General features: G+C 39.3%; 1 protein-coding gene and 1 long non-coding RNA gene across 2 annotated transcripts in view; one reads left to right on the top strand and one right to left on the bottom strand.

Annotated features, from left to right (window-relative positions):
- TTC39C (tetratricopeptide repeat domain 39C) overlaps positions 1–7,211 on the bottom strand; it is a 109,535-nt gene extending 102,324 nt beyond the window's left edge. The window contains exon 1 of the mRNA XM_072604425.1: positions 6,590–7,211. Coding sequence (XP_072460526.1) covers positions 6,590–6,756 — 167 coding nt within the window. The 5' untranslated portion in view covers positions 6,757–7,211. The remainder of the gene's footprint in view (positions 1–6,589) is intronic.
- Positions 7,212–7,837: 626 nt separating this feature from the next.
- Positions 7,838–19,781, top strand: LOC140501147 (uncharacterized). The gene is made up of 2 exons (XR_011966077.1): positions 7,838–8,036; positions 19,449–19,781. It is a non-coding gene; the product is annotated as an uncharacterized lncRNA (long non-coding RNA).
- The last annotated feature ends 424 nt before the right edge of the window (positions 19,782–20,205 follow it).

Raw genomic sequence — 20,205 nt, 5'->3', positions numbered from 1 at the left:
ATGTTCTTCCTCTGCAACTCCTGGCTCCCTGACTTCCTTCAAGTCCCAGCTAAAATTCCACCTTCTACAGGAAGCCTTTCCCAGTCTTCCTTAATGCTAGTGCCTTCCCTGTGCTGATTATTTTTAATTTATCCTGTACATATCTTCTTTGTGCATAATTATTATTTGCATTGTGTCTCCCTAATTACATTGTGAGCTCCTCAAGGGCAGGAACTGTCTTTTGCCTTCCTTTGTATCCCCAGCACTTACTATAGTACCTGGCACTAGGTGCTTAATAAATGCTTATTGACTGACTGACTTTCAATTCTAAATTCTATGATTCTATAAAATATTTGAAGGGACAAGCAGGACTGTTCTGCTTGGCCCTAGACAGATACACTAAAGCAACAGCTGAAAGTCACAAGGAAAGTATTTAGGTTTAATAAAAGGAAAAAAATTCCTAAAATTTAGAGTTATGAAAAAAAATTGAAGGGGCTGCCTCATGAGGCAGCAGAACAGTCCTCAAAGATCTTCAATTCAATAAACCTTTATTTGGCACTGATTATGCAGTTAGAGATGCAAAGGTCACAATAAGTGTTCCTGTCTTCAAGGAGATTACATCCTACAGGGGGATAACATTTACAAAAAAGTAAATATAAAATTCAAATAAAGAGAAAGTAAGTTTAAGATAGGGAAGAAGTAGTAATAACCAAGGAAAATCAGAGAAGGCCTCTCATAGCAGATAATTCATCTGAGCATTGAGTGAAATTTTGAATTCTAAGAAGTAACAAAGGAGATGTTTGATCCAGCAGTACCACTAAGTCTATATCTCAAAGAGATCAAAAAAGGGGGAAAGGACCTATTTGTACAAAAAATTATTATAGTAGCTTTTCTTGTGGTGGGTAAGAATAAGAAATCAGTCTCATCAATTGCTTATCAACTGGAGAATGACTGAACAAGTTGTGATATATGATTGTGATGGAATACTATTGTGCTATAAGGAATGATAAGCAGGATGATTTCAGAAAAACCTGTACAGACTTACATCAACTGAAGCAAAGTAAAATAAGCAGAACCAGGAGAATGTTATGTACAGTAACAGTAACTGTGAATGACAGCTATTCTCAGCAACACAATGATACAAGATAATTTCAAGAAACTCATGATGAAAAATGCTATCCACCTCCACAAAAAGGACTGATGTCTGATACAGACTGAAGCACACTATTTTTTACTTCCTTTCTTTGTTTTTTTTTTTGTTCAAGTCTTCTTATATAAAATGATTAATATGGAAATGTTTTATATGATTGCTCATGAATAACCTATATCAAATTGTTTAGCATCTCAGGGAAGGGTAAGGGGAGAGAGAGAACTTGGACCTCAAAACTTTTTTAAAAAGTTAAAAACTGTTTCAACATGTAATTGGGGGAAAATGAATGATTATTTTTTTTAAAAAGGAGAAAAATGTTCCAGGTAAGGAGAGCAAGCCCAATACAACAGCAAGAAGATAGTATGTGGAATATTGGATATCATGCATAGAGAGGAGCAAATAGGCCAATGTGGCTGATATGTGATGGGCATGAAGGGAAATAATGCGAGATTAGTCTGAAAGTGTAACTTGTGGACAGATTTGTCAAGGTTTTTAAGGCCAAAATGAAGAGTTTGTATTTTATCCTAGAGTCATAATAAGTAGCATTAGAATATGGAGTACCTTTGGAGTGTAAGTCAAGCCTTTACCTCAAAGTAAGTGAATTTACAATGGGAAATTCAGAACAATAAGATGTTTATAGAGAATATCATGAAGTGAGACAGAAGTAGAGAAGAGGCAAGTGTCAAAGACAACCTTTGTAAATTTTGTTTAGGTTTGTCTATAAGCCAGGAAAGGAGGGGAAAATCTTCTTCCACTTCCTCAAGCCTACTGTTCTTGGGTCCAGAACCCAAAGTTTGTTAGGCTAGTGCTATTACTACATGCTATTAGTACTATGGTTCAAATACAAGTTTAAAAAATTTTTGTGGGCCAGCCTAGAAACTAACCTTTGTTTTGTTGTGGAAAAATATATTTCTAGTTACTAGCAACTTGATAGACTTTTGTGAAACATCTATCTACTTGTCCTAACGTCTCTCTCAATCTCCAGTCTTGAATCTCCAACTACCTTTTGGACATCTCTGACCATCCAGATATCCTACAGACATCTTAAATTCAACATGTCCCAAACTAAATTCATTACCTTCCCCAGAAAGCCTCCCATTCCTAACTTTCAGATTGCTGTGGAAGGTACCATCATCTTCTCAGTAACCCAGGCTCTTGGTTTAGGTGTCATCCTAGATTCCTCATTCTTTCACCTCTCCTGTCCACTTGGCCCTCATATCAATCTATTGCTAAGGCCTGTCAATCTCACCTTTGTAACTTCTCTTGTATATGCCCCCTTCTCTCCTCTGACACTGTCATGGGCTCAGTGAAGTGTTATCACCTCATGGACTACTGCAGTAGACTGCTAATTGGTCTACTTGTTTCAGGTCTCTCCCCACTACAATCCACCCTACCCTCACCTGTCAAAATGATTTCCTAAAGTGCAGGTCTAATTCATACCATTCTTCCACAATCAATAAATTCCAGTGGCTCCCTTTTACTTCCAAGATCAAATATATATCCTTTGTTTTGCATTCTAAGCTCTTCATCACCAGTCTTCCACCCCCATTTTTATAGTCTTCTTAGCACTTACCACTCCCAAATCCTAACCCCTAACTCACAGGCCAAAATCCTAAAAAGAAGTCAACTTTTTTTTCTCCAAGAGAGTTGGAAAGCTCAGTGGTATTAGGGGAAAATACATAGAAAAAAGTCATTAATTTGGCTATCACTATTTTGTCATCTGCCATAATTACAGGCAGGGATTAGGGTAAAGTTTACCTTTGCCTTTCTACATAGTTGGCAGCTTAATAAATGTTTGTTGACTGGAACTAAATTCTACGTATGAAAAGAAAGTATGTATGACAAGCAAACAAGCAGTACAAATAAAAAGATTTCCAGAGTAATGTTTGTCTACTGAAAAGAACAGCCTTTTCAAGCACTTTCATAACATCCATTTAAATACAAATATGCCTGCAATATGATTATGCCTGGTGAACTCACTGTGGTTAGTGCATTAAGTAAATAACAAACACAAGGACCTGGGCTTTGAGTCCGTCCATTGGCCCAGTTAGCTTTGCTCTGTTTGACGACCATATATTATACTCTAAGACAACCAAATAAGACATGGATCACAAAAATCTGTCACCAGTAATCAAAAAGCCCCTCAAAGATGGACAAATAGTTTCTTCTCTCTTTATAGAGGATAGTCTACTATGCTGTTGTTGACTAATACTGTTTAGGCTGGTGCATGTAGTGTACTTCCAAATAATAACACTTCATTAGAATGGTGTAGTGGATAAAAACCTAGAATTCAATTCCTGTCTCTACCTCAATTCCTCCTCCTGTCAATGTGACAGGAGACAAATCACTTAACCTCTCAATGCCTCCAGGAAACTTTCTAAGACTAGAAGTTTGACTGGCATAGGTAGAGGGAATTTCCTCACTGGAAATTCCCAAACCAATCTATTTATAGAAATAGATACACGGCATGATTTAAAAAAAAAGCTTTTATCCTGATGTTCTGTATAAGTGAAGTTAACTACCTACTTTAAACTATTTCCTTTTCTTCATTTCCATGAGAATCTTCTTCTATAAACAACTATTTCCCAAAGGTAAAGATGGTTTTTTTTCTTTTCTTATTCTAATACTATGAGTTGCTAGAAGTAAAAGATTATATTCAAATTGCATTCATTTTTTTTTTTTGCAAAGCCCTTCAACTACATTATCTCATTTACTCTTAACAATAAAATTGAGATAATTGCTACAGGTACCTATTTTACAGAAAAAGAAATTGAGGTACAGAAAAGTGAAATGACTGGCCCAAGGTGACACAGCTAGGAAGAAAAAAAATAGAGATCATAGGATTTAGAGCTGAATGGGACCTTTGGGAATGAAATGTCAGGTTTTTCTGAATCCATGTTCTATACTGAATACTCTACACTATGCTGCTTTCCATTGAAGCAGTGGTAGCTAGGGAATGAACAGCAACACAAGAACCCAAGATGCCAATGTAAACTGAAATCTGGAATATTCTAAATTCAGCATCCAAATTGTAATAATTAAAACAGAGTTAAAGACACTTTGTTTCCTACTGCTAGGTGAGTCAGATAAAATGAAAGCCCAGTAACCAAGCTGACCAAAATGGATTTTAAGCAAAAGAGTTAGAAAAGAAGCATTGTTGGGAATTATGATGATGAGCACTGTGGCTTTCAACATCACAAATCTGATATTAAAAAAACAACAACAGGATATATAATAAATGGTGACAGTCTTTTTCAAACTTTTAAAATTACTGTTTGGGGAAGCATGGGTGGAGAGGAAAAGGACAAGGAAGCAGGAACCACACTATTAAATCATTAAAACTTTAATTTTTACTTCAGACAAAAGTATCTGCATGTCATTTCCACCAGAAGAGTTTCCCTCACTTTACAACATTCTCCTCAAATAATATTTGTTTACAGAACTCTCTGGATGAAGCAAGTATAATTTGGATGACAGACATTATCAATGATTTAAAGATGACCAGAAGAATTTGCACACTATATAACATATTGTTAAGAAAAGGACTATCAATGTCATGGGAGAGGAGACAACTACTAAAATTGGCCTATGTTTTTGGTTTTGAATAAATACTATAAAACACAGCATGGTGGTAATTATTTATTTAACAAGAAAAACTACAAGTAAATGAACCTTTAAAAAAAGTACTCTAACAGCCCAGTTATCCCAAACCTTGCAAGGGTTTAAAAAATCAAACATTGTGAATTCCCTCACTGTTCTGCAACAAGTTACAGTAAGTACTACAAAACATAGCATGTTGGCAATTATTTAACCAGAACGACTACAAACAAATGAATCCTTTAAAACTGTCACCCTTTGTTGCTTTTGAAAATAATCCAATAAACTTAAACCTGGATGAAAATGAGCCTTTGTGTTATTTAAAGAGGAAAAAAATCTAAAAATGTGACATTTTTACCTATAAAATTGACTTGCCTAAAAGACTCATTCCTTGCCTGGTGAAAACAATGTATCAGTTCTAGCTTACTGGAAGTAATCACTTTGAGAGAAGTAACATGTTTAAAGGCATTATACTGAAATAACATTCTTTAAATGGATTCATTTGTAATTTTTAGTTATTCCTGAAGATCTTGTAAGTAACAGTCTATCATGTACTATCACTTCAGACAAAACAAATTTTAATATGCAAAGTGGCTGACAGCTACAACTTTTCAGGAAAGATATTTAACAGCAAATGTGAGTAAAAGACTACTGGGGCCTGTCATCCTTCAAAACATATGCCTATTTGCTTGGCCAGAAAAAAAAATAGATGCTTATAATAAAATGTTTTCCCACTATCTTAGGATTTGTCTACAATGTGGCTAACTTTTAGCTATATTCTCTCTATAAAAGCCCAAATCAGGAAAACTTGCTTCTTTTTCTTACCCATCATAAAAATCCAATACTTGCTAAGCACCTATTATGGATAAAACACTGTTGCAGAAGTTCAATGAGTATCTCATAATCTACATAGATTGCAGACCCATACAGCCAGCAGGTAGAGGACAGTGTTTGTGTGTATGTATACATGTATATATGTGTGTATGTGTATATACACACATATACACATGTGTATATGTGTGTATATACACATACATACTTCTATTTCTTCCTCCTCTCCTCATATATTATGTATCTTAGGAGAAACACATTTCTAATACTTTCCAAACTCTTCTGGGTGTTTTCAAAAGACTGGGGAGAGATCAAGACACAAGAGTTCAGTCTGGTTTTAGTCTCGAATGGCAATTATGTATCCGATCTTCAAAAAGCTGATATTTCAGACCACGAAGGTAAAGCACCAAGAGAAGCTGCAAGTACCCACTAAATTCCCTATCAGAGGGAATCCGCAAGCCTACAAATTCTAGCACAACATTCACAAGGAAATGTTCTCTCTCCATAGCCTAAGATCACAATAAAGCAATTCCCACTCAGGTTCTTCCTTCAAGAAGTATCTGGTCCAAACATAAAACTAACTCCAAACAAGATGAGATGAAGAGGGGCCACCAGGGTGTGAGAGCGGGAAATGAACACGTAAAACACACACACACACACACACACACACACACACACACAGGCACACATGCCCTCATACCTCCCTGGAGAGGTAAAGAGATAGGGCTGCAGAAAAACTAAGGAGGAAAAGGGGGAGAGCTCGCGAGCCAAGGCTAAATACAAGAAAGCTAACTACAGCGCGCCTTCTTTTCGGAAGGGAGGATGCAGATCAGGTGCGGGGATGGCAACGATTCGGGAGCGGGACGGGGCTGGGCAGAGAAAGCCAGGAAGGCTCGGTGCCCAGTTGCAGAGGCAGCGCCCTGACCCGGTGGAGGGACGTGGAAGAAGAGGGTTAAATAAGCAGTACAGGAGGAGGAAGAGAAAGCGGGTCCAGAGGATTCTGTGTGTGTGTGTGGGGGGGGGGGGGGTCACCTGTATTGTTTGAAGAGCTGGTCCGACTCTCGGAAACCGTTGTTGAGCAGCATGTTGATGCCCGCCAGGGCCAGCTCGGCGTCGTGCAGGGGCGCCGCGGCCGCCGAGTCTTGCTCGCCCTCTTCCTCGCGCCGCCGTGGCGGCTGCTGCTGCTCGGACCCGGCCATGGAGGAGCAGGAGGCGGCAGCGAGGGGAGGAAAGGGCAGAGGGGCTCTGGCCAGCCCCAGAGGCGAGGAGCGGCGGTGGCAGAAGAGCCGGGAGGAGGAGCAGGAGGAGCCGGAGCCGCCGCTGCTGCAGCTACCACAGCGCCTGCAGTTGGGGGACACGGCGTGGGAGCCAAGCCCTCGCGTGGCGGCGGCCGCCGCTGCCGGCAATTACTCAGCAGCCGCTCTGGCCGGCGGGTCTCTCTCTCCTCCCCACGCTCGGAAATCGCGGTGGCGCTGAAGTGAAATCCGTTTCCGGGGTGCCTCCGACCCCTCTCGGCCGGACCCCCGAGGGGCTGCGGCGCCTCCCCCACTTCCTTCCGAAGTCCCCGCTCCAGGCTCAGCTCTCCCTCCTCCCCCCGCCTGCTCCCACTCTCCCGGGCCCACACTGCCGCCGGTCCGCCAGCCCCAGGGAAAAGGCTGGCCGTGAGCCCCGGGAAGGCGAGGAAATGAACTGCCCGCCCCCGGGGACTCCCACGCGGGGCCGGCCCTCCTCCCAGCACCGCCGAGTTGCAGCGACCCGGGCGCCTCAGCCCTCAATCCGACAGCCACGCCACCGCCTGCTCCAAGGCACTGCCGGGCTGCGGGGTGCACCCGGCAGGCAGCTCCGGCAGAGGGCCCCCGCTCTCTCCTGCGCCAGCTCCAGGATTCCCTAAGCCTCGTGCAAGCCTGGCAGCTCCTGAGCAGCGCCGGTGAAGGCAGAGCGCACCGCCCCCCTCTTCCTGGGCTGAACCATCCTGAGAAAGGGGGGGGAGTGTGTGGGGACTGAGAAGAAGAAGAACCGATTGGAGAAAAGGTGAAGCGCGAGAAGGAAGACGAACATGAAAATTGAGTTAGAAAAAGAACTTGGCTGTAAACCAAAACATTCGAGGAAACATGTGGTACAGAGACAACCTCCACCTGCTCCCCCCCTCTACCCTCAGTGCTTGTGTCACATTCTTAGACCCCAAGTGGCTCTTTAGGAGCGAGTTCTTCCCCGCTACTGCTGCCTTGTTCACCCACATCCCTCCCCCTTCAGCAAGCCTCTTTTTTTTCATTCTGACAGCTGGGCTCCTCCCTCTCTCTCTACAGCAGCCAATCCCTAGGGAGGAGGGAAGAAAGGGGAGGGGCAAGTCGCTCGGGCACGTGGGGGCTTGCCGCAAAGGCGAAGGCTCGATGCCTAGCTTTGTTGGAGGTTGCTGAGCTCTGTCCATGCTTGAGGCCCCGTTTGCTTCCTGGAAGTGCCCGAAGGGCGTCACGATCTGGTAAGGTTCTTCTTCCATGCAATGACTCTTAGAAGCATGGAACTTACTTTTTTTGTCTTTATGCATTTTAGGATGTCTAGAAAATGTAAAATTGACAGCCCCAAAGACCAGAAACTTCCCTTACTGTTAAAAAAAAAAAAAAGGTAGGAGAGCAGAGGGAAGGATAGTCATCCCCCTACACGGCTTCAGTCCCTCCACCCCCCCTTCCCCTCCGCCTGCACTCCCCTTTCTTAGGTCCACCTACTGCTTTTGGATGAGCCTGTTCACTCAGTGAGAAGACAACTTGGAACACAGACTACCCAACAAAGTGGGTGAACAGTTCAAGAGGCACCAAGGTTTTGACCTTGACCTTATTCTATGTCACTGCCATATTCTATGTACTCCCATATTCCTCTATTCTTTATATGCCCATTAATTTGTAGGCTCAGATTCAGACCCCAAAGGAACCTCAGAGTCTAATCCAATCCCCTCATTTAATTGTTGAAGAATCTGAAGCCTAAAGAGGTTAAATTACTTGCCCGTGTTCACTCAGGCAGTAGTCAAGACCAAGGGTGGGGGAACCTTCAGCTTCAAGGCCACATGTGGTCTTCAAGTACAGCTTTTGACAATCCAAGTTTTATAGAACAGATGTTTTTATTAAAAGGGTTTGTTCTGTGAAGTTTGGATTCAGTCAAAAGGTGGTACTTGAGGACCTAGAAGGTCACATGTGGTTTCAAGGCCAAAGGTTCCCTACCCCTGGACTAGACTTAGGATCGAACTGAGGCCTCTTTCCACTACTCCACACTCCTTTGCAGCCTTCCCAGATTACTGGTAGTCTATTTTGACCTCTATTTTCAAGTCATCTAGGAATTTAATTTGTGCCATATGGTGCTTTGCAAGTCTTTTAAGGGCTTAGGTTTTTGGTTTAGTCTTGTGAATGTGCACATTTTTGTCAGAAGCTATGGTATCATCTCTTTAAAGAAACTGCCTCTACCAATCCAGATCAGTGATTCAGCTAAAATTTCACAAAATCCTAGGAAAAGAGCAGGAAAGTACCTTAGAAGCAAGTCAGTCCAACTTATTTTATGGATGAAGAAACAGAGACTCAATAAAGTTAAGTGACTTGTCCCAAGTCTCATGTGGAGTAAGTATAAGAGAAACATTATTAAAAGCTTACTGTGTGCCAGTCACTGTGCTAAATACTGGAGATACAAATAAGAAAGAATAGGAACTTCTACTCTATCAGGAGAAGACAATATGCAGAAGGAAGCTGAAAAGGAGGGAGGAGAGCGTACCATGTACAATACAAAGGTATGATATGAAATGGAGTCAAAACCAAGCAGGGTAGTTGGTGGCAAAAGAGATGTCAAGCATTTAAAATCCTCTTTCAAGGGAGGCTGTAGGCAAAGATCTTCCAGTCAGAGAGGCAGAAACAATTGAGGGTACTGAAGAAGTGTGGACTGCAAAGCTGAAAGAACCTCCAGTTTTCTGGTGATGAGTTTATCCTATGTGGGGCATCAAGATAATGATTGAATTGGAACTAAGCAGAGTAGCTGATGGCAAAGCATTTGGGTTCAGGTTCTGACTCCAGACCCAGGAATCTTTCTACTGTACTGTGTTCTATAGTGAAAGGTCCATGGTCCTCCAGTCTGTTTATGTCAGGGTCAGGACTTGAATGTAGGTCTTTCTGACTACTGGGCAAGCCCTCTACCATACTTACCTTTTTTGTTTTTGTTGCTCAGTTGTTTCAACCATGTCCACTCGTCATGACCCCATTTGGAGTTTTCTTGGCAGAGATACTAGAGTGGTTTGCTATTTCCTTCTCCAGCTCATTTTGATGAGGAAACTGAGGAGAACAGGATTCAGTTACTTGCCCAGGGTCACACAGCTAGGAAGTGTCTGAGGCCACATTTGAACTCAAGTCTTCCTGACTCTAGGCCTGGTGCTCTTTCCACTGAGCCTCCTAGATGCGCATACTATTATAGCTTACTTATATTAAGTGCTTGATAAGTGTTAGATGAATGTAGTCAAGGAAATAGAATCTACTGAATACAAGACACTATGTCAGAAGACAAGACTTTTCGCTTACTTACTTCCCATGTGCCCTTAGACTTTAATCATGTTGATTCTCTGAACCAAAATTTCCTCATCTGAAAGATGAAATACAGAGGCCACAGTGCTGGGCCCTTGAGTTGGGAAGACTCACCTTTCTGAGTCCATATCTGGCCTCATATGCTTCTTGTAGCTTCTGAAACTAACTTCTCTTCATGAATATTCTTTCCTCCCAAGACTGTCTTAGGCACTCTTCTAATTTCCTTCTGTCTATCTCCTTTCTTGATTTGATCAACTCCCATAGATTCATCTTTGACTTTTCTGTCTTATTTACTTTCCATATAAAATCAGTCACCAACTCTTATGAATTCTTCCATAAAATCTTAGTTATTTATGGCCTTCTCACACTATTTTTAACTGTTATCATTTCTCACTTGGACTATTGCAATGATTTACCAATCCCAGTCTCTCTTCATACAGCTGCCAAGATATTGTTCCTAAAAGCATAGGTCTGACCATGTCACTGTCCTCCACAAGAATATTCTGTGGCTCCCTATTCCCCTCTGGGTCATAAATAGCCTAGCAATTCACAATCTGGCTCCAGCCTTAATTTCCAAACACTTCAAATTATTCTCCTTCATACACTCTATGTGCCAGCCAAACTGATCTATTTGCTGTTTCCAAAACTCATCATTCCATCCCTTGCCCCTCCCCTAACCCCAATGATTCTAATTGTGGGAGATACAAAAGGACTATTGTTAAGGGACTATGAGACTTTCCTTACCCTGAAAAGGCTTACTGTGGGCACAAGAAATGCACAATTGAAAGAAGACAAGGATAGAAAAGGTTGGGTACTTGAAGAGCTGACAGCCCTTTAAGCAGCATTGTTTGTCTGTTTTAACAACCAGATTGGAGGTGGGGTGAGGGGGGAGAATGAGAAGTAATCGAGACATTTTTTAAGGTTTAATTTGTATCATTAACATTTTCACCATCACTTTCTTAAATCTAGACAATCAACAAAATAAACCTAACTCTGATTTGTAGATTCCCACATTGTAAATGTTAACACTGAAATTTTAACAATTGTAGCAAACCTCTGACTTTAAGGATACAAAGTACTTTTCCCTGCATTAGGTCATTTGATCCAATGCCTAGCATATAGCAGGCAGTAATGGAATTGTTACCTGGCAGGTGAGGTTGTGCAAGCATTATCCTTTACTTTTACAGACGATAGCTATAAATGCCCAAGCACCTTGTATGATATCATTATGGGTGTGTGGAGCACCTGGGGTGGAGTCCCAAATTTGCCCTTTCCTCTCAGGGAATCTTGGGCAAGTCACAACCTCTCTAAACCCGACTTTACTAATGATTGGGTTTTTTTTTTAAAGAAAGGATTAGACTGAATGACCTTTAAGATCCCTTCCCCCTTTACATCTGTGATTCTATGGTATATGCTCCTGTGATTATCAATCTCCCTCCTGAGATCCTGCCACGTACTCTCCAGAGGTAGGGAACCTTCAGCCTGGCCGCCGCAGCTACTGCCGCTACTAAGCAGTAGGAGTACATAGAGTTCCAAACATAGTGCCTGCCCTACAGAAGCTTATAGTTTGGGAAGACCAGCCATAGAGAAATGCAAGATGTATGGGGCAACTTTGGTTCTCACTACTACTGTCTCTCATGGTTACTTCTGGTAGGAAACAGTCAAATGCATATTTTATTTTGCAATAGCCTATTCTCTGATAGGGCCACACACAAAAGAAAATGAAAAAGAAAAATCCTATCCATAAGAAAGGGTAACTGAGGCAGAGCTTTAAGAATAATTTATTAGGGAGACTAGTGATCCCTAAGCAATTAGATCCAAGACATTCTTCATAGCCAAGGATGCCCCAGCTCATCAGCAAGAGGATTTTATTGACTTTGAAAGGTCTCTAAAAGTAGAATGGGGAGTTAAAATTCATGATTGGTCATCTTCAGTATCTGGTAACTCCTTTGATTGGCTAATTGTCCATCAGTCATTAGATTTTATCAGCATGTCAGCAATATTCAGAAGCTTTTTGCAGTATCAGCAGCATTCTGGGTATTTCCAAAAACTGTAAGACTTGTAAGAACATTTATGACAATGAATGAGGAAAGTAAATTATGGTTTGCAAGCTTAATTCTCTCACAATACTCTTAGGAGTGGTGGTGGTGGAGGTGGTGCTAATATAGCAAATTCCTAATACAAATTAATATCAGACCTAACAAAATATAAATCTATCCTAGAAAGCAATCAAAAGTAACATTATGATCAATACATAGTGAATTAATTATAGCTGTTATTCTTATAGGTTTAATTAACATAGCTAAATTAAACTTAATTCTATTTAACTTGCTCATACAATCACTGATATCCATTAAATTGCAATGAACTGAATAAATGCTGATTAAATTGATTAGGGGTACAAAATTATTTTTGAAATTGCTAACATTCATATAATGCTTTAGAGGCTTACAAAGGGAGCCCCTGTCTGATTCAGTGGCTATAGAGTGCTAGCCCCAGAGTCAGAATGGCCTGAGTTCAAATCTGACCTTAGCAATAAACTAGCTATGTGACCCTGGGCAAGTCACTTAACCCTTTTTGCCTCAGTTCCCCCATCTGCAAAATGAACTGGAGAAGGAGATGGCAAATCACTCCAGTATCTCTGCCAAGAAAATCCTAAATGGGGTCAGTCACAAAGAATTGGAACAACAACAAAAAAAGGTTTGCAAAAATACTTCACAAATATTATCTCATTTTATCCTAACAACAACTCTGGGAAGTTAGGCACTATTATTATCCCCTTTATACAGGTGAAGAAACTGAGGTATACAGAGGTTTAATGTTCCTTTCTTAAGGTCATATAACTAGTAAGTGAAGTCAGGAATAAAGCTAGGAATTTACTAATATATGTATTCCCTGCTGAAGGACAAAAAAGACCAACCAGATCTCGGCTAGTTTTCTAGTGAACCACTAGACTTAAGAATTTAGACTAGACTGACATTTAACTAAAGAGTTAATACAATCTTCAGGAAAACTGACTTTGATAGAATAGGACCTACCAGTTTACCTAGGAAGTTATTTGAGAGATCTGAATCTTTGATCACAACACATAATAAGAACTGGATCCGTGACTTCATTAGAATAGGAATTCTGAAATGAAGACACTGTCTCTACCAATACAGATCAGCTTATACTTTCTCTACCACCTATAGTTTCAGGGACCCACCCTAGAGCATGGAGATTAAGAAATTTTGTGGCATGCCCAGGGTCACCCTACCTGTTTATATCAGAAGTAGGATTAGAAAGTAAGTCCTTCTGGTTTTAAGACTCTTCTCTATTCACTATGTACACTGCTTGCCACAAGGAAAGAATAGGAATAGGAAAGAATCTATTTCTTTTAGCCTCTCTTCAACATATTAATGTATGTTCATGTACTTTAATTATAAAAATGAAACATAAACCTAGGTCAGAAGTGAATTATCTTTGCACAGAAGGACTTCCGTTTGCACAATAGAGGTATATCTTTGGAAAAAATTGGGTATAAAATGATTCATATTGGAAACACAGAAAGGGAGTTTAAGAGTTATAGAATTCCAGTGAACATATTCTTTGGCAAAGAATGCTTTTATACAGATTATAACTACACCTTACTTATCTTTGCATAAATCTGGATTATCATCTACTAAGTATATTTAAAATGAGACACACCTTTAAGACCAATCAACAGGAAAGAAGTGAAAATATATGTGTCAGTCATATATAGACATGTCCCTCAGTTCTTACAATCAAAAATAATACATGACTTTTGTATCTCATTTAAGGGGCAGCTACATGCACAAGGCCTGAAGTCAGGAAAATTCATCCTCCTGAGTTCTAATCTGACCTCAGACACTAGCTGTGTGACCCTGGGCAAGTCACTTAACTGTGTATGCCTTAGTTTCTCCATCTGTAAAATGAGCTGGAGAAGGAAATGGCAAACCACTCCAATATCTTTGCCAAGAAAACCCCAAATGGGGTCATGAAAACTGGATATGGCTTAAACAACCAAAAAATATTTAAGTAGCCTCCCCACATTGCGTATTGCTTGTGTTTCCCCTAAAATGATGACCTTTGACCATAAATGTTGATATTAGGTTGTAAGCTTCTTGAGGGCAAAGGATAGTGTTAGGCTGTTTATCTCTCCCAGCACCTAGCATACTGCCATGTACATAGATGGAATATAAATATTTGAATGAATAATTACAACTGAACTTTGGACATTTATTTAACATCTCCAATATTCAGAGCACTGTGCTAGGCGCACTGTGCTAGGCACTATCAGGGAAGATACATGGAGTTCACAGACTAGCAGGAAAATAAAACACCAGTGAAGATGGTTATGAAGCTAGTATCTCACTCTGAGCCCTTCACTTAGCTAAGCTAGGTTCTAGATATTTTTGTAGGTAAGAATTCTCTTCAAACCATTGCTCACAATCCTCTAGCATACATTTTACTTCTAACCAGTCAGTTAGATTAAACATTTAGTTCATAACAAAAGCATTTTCATTAACTAGCAAGGCAAATAAAGAACAATACCTACCCTGTCCCTCCTCCCCCCACAAAAAACCTTGAGTTATTCTCCCACAAATAAACGAAGAGGGAACAGGGACCTTTATAGAGATAGAGGGTAGAGATTCCACACCTAGGAAACACATGTGAACTGGACTCCTATATTAAGGGATGTACATATGACCAGAGCACATACATAGAGAGTCACCCTATACTACTCAGACTGTTTTCTGCTAGATCTACTCCCTGCCAGGCATCGGTCTCTGCTTTTACTCCCCTCTAGGCATTGCTCTTCATTTGCTATGGCTGTCAACTCTAGCTATTTTCAGAATCACCTAATACCCAGTACAACATAGAGATACTATGGTGACAGTTCTTTGGAGTTCTTCTCTGTCATTCACTTGGAGGTGATGTCATTAATGAGCCTTCTTCTACAGGGAAAACTACAGTGAGTGAGCAAATATTTATTGAATTATTTCTACATGCCAGATATTTTGCTAAGTGCCTGGCTTTGCCTTCAAGCACTTTCCCCTCCAAAAGGTGATAACAACATGTACATAACAATGTACTTAAAAGATATGAACAGAATAGACGGAAGATTAATATCAATTGTCCTCAATCAGTATTCTCAACCAATGGCTAAGAAGAATGGCCTCTTAGCCTAGCTGTACCAGAAAGTATAGAGACAAAGTTCAAGTTTGCTCTTTGAGTTCTTTCTATCATTCTGCCCTTAATTTCCTCTCTTCTAGAACTCTCTCTTAAGCTAATTTTCAACTTTCTTCCACTGAACTTTGCTCCCTTACCTCTTAGGTCTCAGTTCAAATGTCACCTGTGTTTTTTGTAGTTCTTTGATCTTATCATACCTTCTCACTAAACTAAAGCTTTGCAGTACTCTACTTTCTCTATACAAAAGGTACTATAAAACACTGGTAGGAAAACTGTGTAAACCTCACCTTAAGCAGCCCTTCTGTATTTTAGGCAAATAGCAACTGCTCTTCACCTTAAAGAATTCTGAAAAAACTCTGTGACCTCCATTTCATATGCCACCAGAATATACCAGTCTGGTCTTTCTCCCTTTTCTCTGTACTCTTATACCACTCATTGTGATATGAGAACTTCATTAAGGTTTTTTTTTTTTAAGAAAAGCAATATGTAAGGATCAAGGAGAGTTGCCATTAAGCAGGGAAATCAGGAGAGGCTTTTTGTAGGATATGACATTTCAGTTAGATTTTAAAAGATAATATAGGGATTCAGTAGGCAAAAATGGTGAGGGAGAACATTCAGACATAGGGAACAGCATTTGGAGCAGGGCAAACAATCCGGTTTGGCTAAAAAACATAGCATAGGGAAGGTCAATACAAGATGAGCAGGAAAGATAAGACAGCATCAGGTTGTAGGGGAATCTGAATGCCAGATAGGTGAAATATCACTTTACTTGATATTGCCATAGGAAGTTACTGAAGATGTTTGATCAAAGAAGTAACATGACTATTTCTATATGTCGGTCTATAAACATTTAATAAACACCTATTATGTGCCAGACGTTGTTAAGTGCTGCATATACAACAAAAAGTAAAAAGATAGTCCTTGCTCACAATCTAATGGGGGAGAAAATATGCAAAGAACTTTCGTATAATACACAGGAAAAAATGGAAATAACCAACAGTGGGAAAACACTAGCACTGAGGAGGAAACAGGAAAAGTTTCCATTAGAAGATGGAATTTTATCTGCAACTTGAAGAAATCCAGGGATAGCAGGAGGTAGAGATGGGAGAAAAAGCATTCCAGGCATGGAGACCAGTCAGTAAAAATGCAAGGAGGCCAGTGACCCTGGACCTCAGAATACCTGCATGGGGAAAGAATATAAGGGAAAATGAGAATGAAAAATAGGGTGGAATATGAGGATAAGGTTATGAAGAACTTTTATATTGTTCTCCCAGTGATCTGAAAGATGATACTAGACTGGTAGTGGTGGAAATGGAGAGGAGGAGATGGATGCAAAGGATATTGTAGAGATGAAATTTATGGGATATGGTAACTGGATGTCAAAAATGAAAAAGAGGGAACATTTAAAGTTACCCCTAAAGTTTTGAACATAGGAAACTAGGTGACATGATGCCACAAATAGAAAGACTCAAGTCAGAAGGAAGGGCAGGTTTAGAGAGAAAGATAACATGGTGATTTGAAGCATTAGTATTACCAGTTCGAATAGAATTAGCATTTAAGCAGTTGGCAATACAACTCTGGAGCTCAAAAGAGAGCTCAAGACTAGGGGCAGAAATTTAGTTTTTATCTGCCTAGAAGTCATAGTTGAAGCCATGGGAATGAATGAAACTGCCAAAGTATACGACATAAAAGAGATATATGATATGAATATGTATGATAAGGAAGAGATGCATTATATCTAAGTCTATATCTATGTGTGTATATATGAGATATAGAAAAGAAAAGGACCAAAAAGAGATCTTTGATGAACACCTATATAGTAAGAGGTAAGGAAGATAATGAGGATCCAGAAACAAAACAGAGAAGGGGTGCTTAAGGAAATCAGAGAACTGAAAGAACATAGTATCATTGAAGCCCAAGGGATTGAGAATGTTCTGAATAACTTATTCCACAAAGCCAAAAGTTGCAGAAGTATCATAAAGAATGAAAACTGGAAAAAGACCATATGATTTGTTGACTGAATGATGGAATGTTATTGAATGAAAGGAATCCCAAATGTTTAAAATTCCATGAAACAAGAGATTGGAAGAACAAAAGCTGCTTCTTATTCTGTTCTGTTTTGATGAAACAGATTCAGGCTCCTGAATGTACACAAGTTAAGATTTGGCAAGTTTTAGTTTAACATAACTGATTTTATGGCATGTGGGATATAGAATTTAGGTGTGCAGAAGCAACATCAACATTAATGTTGCATTTTAAATTCTCCAATAGATTTGCTTCTGAAGGTGAAAAAAATGACTTGGGATAGTGTGTAGGTGAACAAAAAAGTTCCTATTTGAAGCCATTCAAATAATATTGTGATTTTCTATAGCACTTGATATACATTTGAACATCACTGCCTCCCTTTTGTAAATAAGTAAACTGATGTTGTGACTTGTTAAAAGTCTTATATCTAGTAAGCTTAGCTATTCTCAGCAAATACAATGATCCAAGACAATGCCAAAGGAACTCATAATGAAAAGAACTGTCCATCTCCAAAGAGAGAACTGATGGAATCTGAATGCTGATCAAAGTACACTATTTTTCACTTTATTGTTTTTTCGTGGATTTTTTGGTCTATGTTTTCTTTTACAACAAATGTTTTGCATGATTGCACATACATAGCTTATATAAAATGGCTTACCGTCTTGGGGAGGGAAGAAGGGGGAGAGAGAGAGAGAGAGAGAGAGAGAGAGAGAGAGAGAGAGAGAGAGAGAGAGAGAGAGAGAAAGAGTTTGGAATGTAAGCTTCTAAAAAAATGAATGTTTAAAATTGCGTTTAGATGTAGTTGGGAAAATAAAAATATTATTTAAAAAAACCAAACCAAAGAAAGGTTAAAAATAAAATAAGTAAAATAAAATCAGGAAATTGATTTCTTATAATGATGAAAAAAGATGTCTCATAGCTAATAAGTATCAGAGGTGGGATTCAAAGATGGAATCAGGTTTTTCTAACTCCAGGGCCAAAGATCTAACCAATTGACAATACTGCCTCAAAAAACACTTGGCTATTAAAAACATAATTAACCTATCAATATTATACTCTTCAAAGATCTACCCTAAAAGTGGTGAAGCAATTTTTGTGTTTTTCTTTCATTTTTGAAGATCATGACATCAGGGAAATCATGACATGACTTGAAGTTGACTTTGATTTGAGTGACAGAGGGCTAAAGCAATTCCAATTAAAATTCAGATGCTGAGTGTGGACATAGAACTCAAAGTCTGGAAGGGACTTTAGAGGATATCTAGTGTGATCTGACACTGAACAAGAGTTTCCTCAACAATGTACCCAAAATGAGGTTAATCTAGAACAGTGTTAACTTTTTTTGTGACAGGGTCCCTTTTGACTATCTCTTTAAGCCTATAAATCCCTTCTTGGAGTAGTTTTTTTAAAGGCGTAAAATATATAGGATTACAAAAGGAAACCAATTATATTGAAATTCAGCTAGCAAAGTATTTTTAAAAATTTCTATGTAGTATTATATATATGCTTCTTTGCTTATGCATTAAATAACAAAACAATACATTTAAAATATAGGCATTTTAAAGTTAAATTTTTATTTTTAAATAAACAATATGAAAATTGTTGCTTGAAAAAGAACATTAAACTATAGGGTGTTCTTTGACAGGGTAGAGTACGTCATGTTGGACATCTAATGAATTTTCAACCATAATGTGGTATGAAAACAACTGTAATTTGTATTGGTGCTAAAGTCACAGATACTACTAATGTTGCTGTGGTTTGTGGCCTATATTTATAATGAAATGAAATAGTAAATTTCAGCTAGAGGTCAAGGAAAACTAAAATGTAATTTTTTTTCTTATCCAAATTTCCTAATATCTCTCCATACACCTTGGGGTTGAGAACCTCCATTTTAGGCTTTCTTGAAGACCTCTAGTAAGAATTCTCCAAATATCTATGACAGTACAAATATCTGGAATCTATGAATCCCTCTGAGACCAATAAAACTCATTTGTGGCAAGCTGCCTGTGCTCTAGACATAGGATATGCCTTCTTATCCTGTCTAACATGTTCCTTGACACTGTTATTTATATAAATGTCCTTTTGCTACCTATATTTTCTAATTAATGTTTGTACTGTTTATTTAGTTCTACCAGCCCACCCCTGACTCCAACCAATGCCTAGTGTCTCCCTGATTGTGACATCACTCATGGGAAACAAACCAGACAGTGAACTTGGTGGTCGTGGGTGTGCCAAGTCTGAAGGAAGTCTCTCCAAAAAACTGTCACTGACTTCTTTTCTCCTCCTGCTGTGGCAACTCACTTCTCCTCTGGCAACTTCCTGAAACAATCCATTGTCTAAATAGTTCCTAATTTCCTTCTGATTCCCCATGTTGCTGTTTCCTCATATTTCTTTTAGAACAAAAATCTCTGCTTGAGAGACCTAAAATGAACAATAATAAATACTTATTGCCTCATGCATTATCACTTTATCTGTTTCATTCATAAAATATCTTAAAAGTCCCTTAACTGTTGGTAAGGACTAAGGCAACAGTACATTCCATTTTGGCATAGCTCTAATTTTTAGGAAGTTTTTGCTTCTAATATCAAGCATAATTTTGCCTCTTTGAGGCTTCTACCCATCACTACTAGTTTTGTCCACTGAGACCAAACCAAACAAATCTAATTTCTCTTATTCCTTCAAGTATTTGAAAACAGTTTAAACCTAATAGCTTAATTTTGCCTTCAATTAGTTTGCTGTAAATGGGGATAATCAGGGAAGTTCCCCAGATTAATTTACTTAGCATATCTTTCCCTGCTCTAGAATCAGGAATATGCCTCATGGTAGTTATTGAGAGGATAAGGCAACCCCTGATTGGCTTCCAATGACTAGCTCCATCTGCCC

This window comes from Notamacropus eugenii, chromosome 4, assembly GCF_028372415.1.
Source record: "Notamacropus eugenii isolate mMacEug1 chromosome 4, mMacEug1.pri_v2, whole genome shotgun sequence".
Lineage (NCBI taxonomy): Eukaryota > Metazoa > Chordata > Mammalia > Diprotodontia > Macropodidae > Notamacropus > Notamacropus eugenii.
This window is presented reverse-complemented; position numbering and strand designations above follow the sequence as displayed.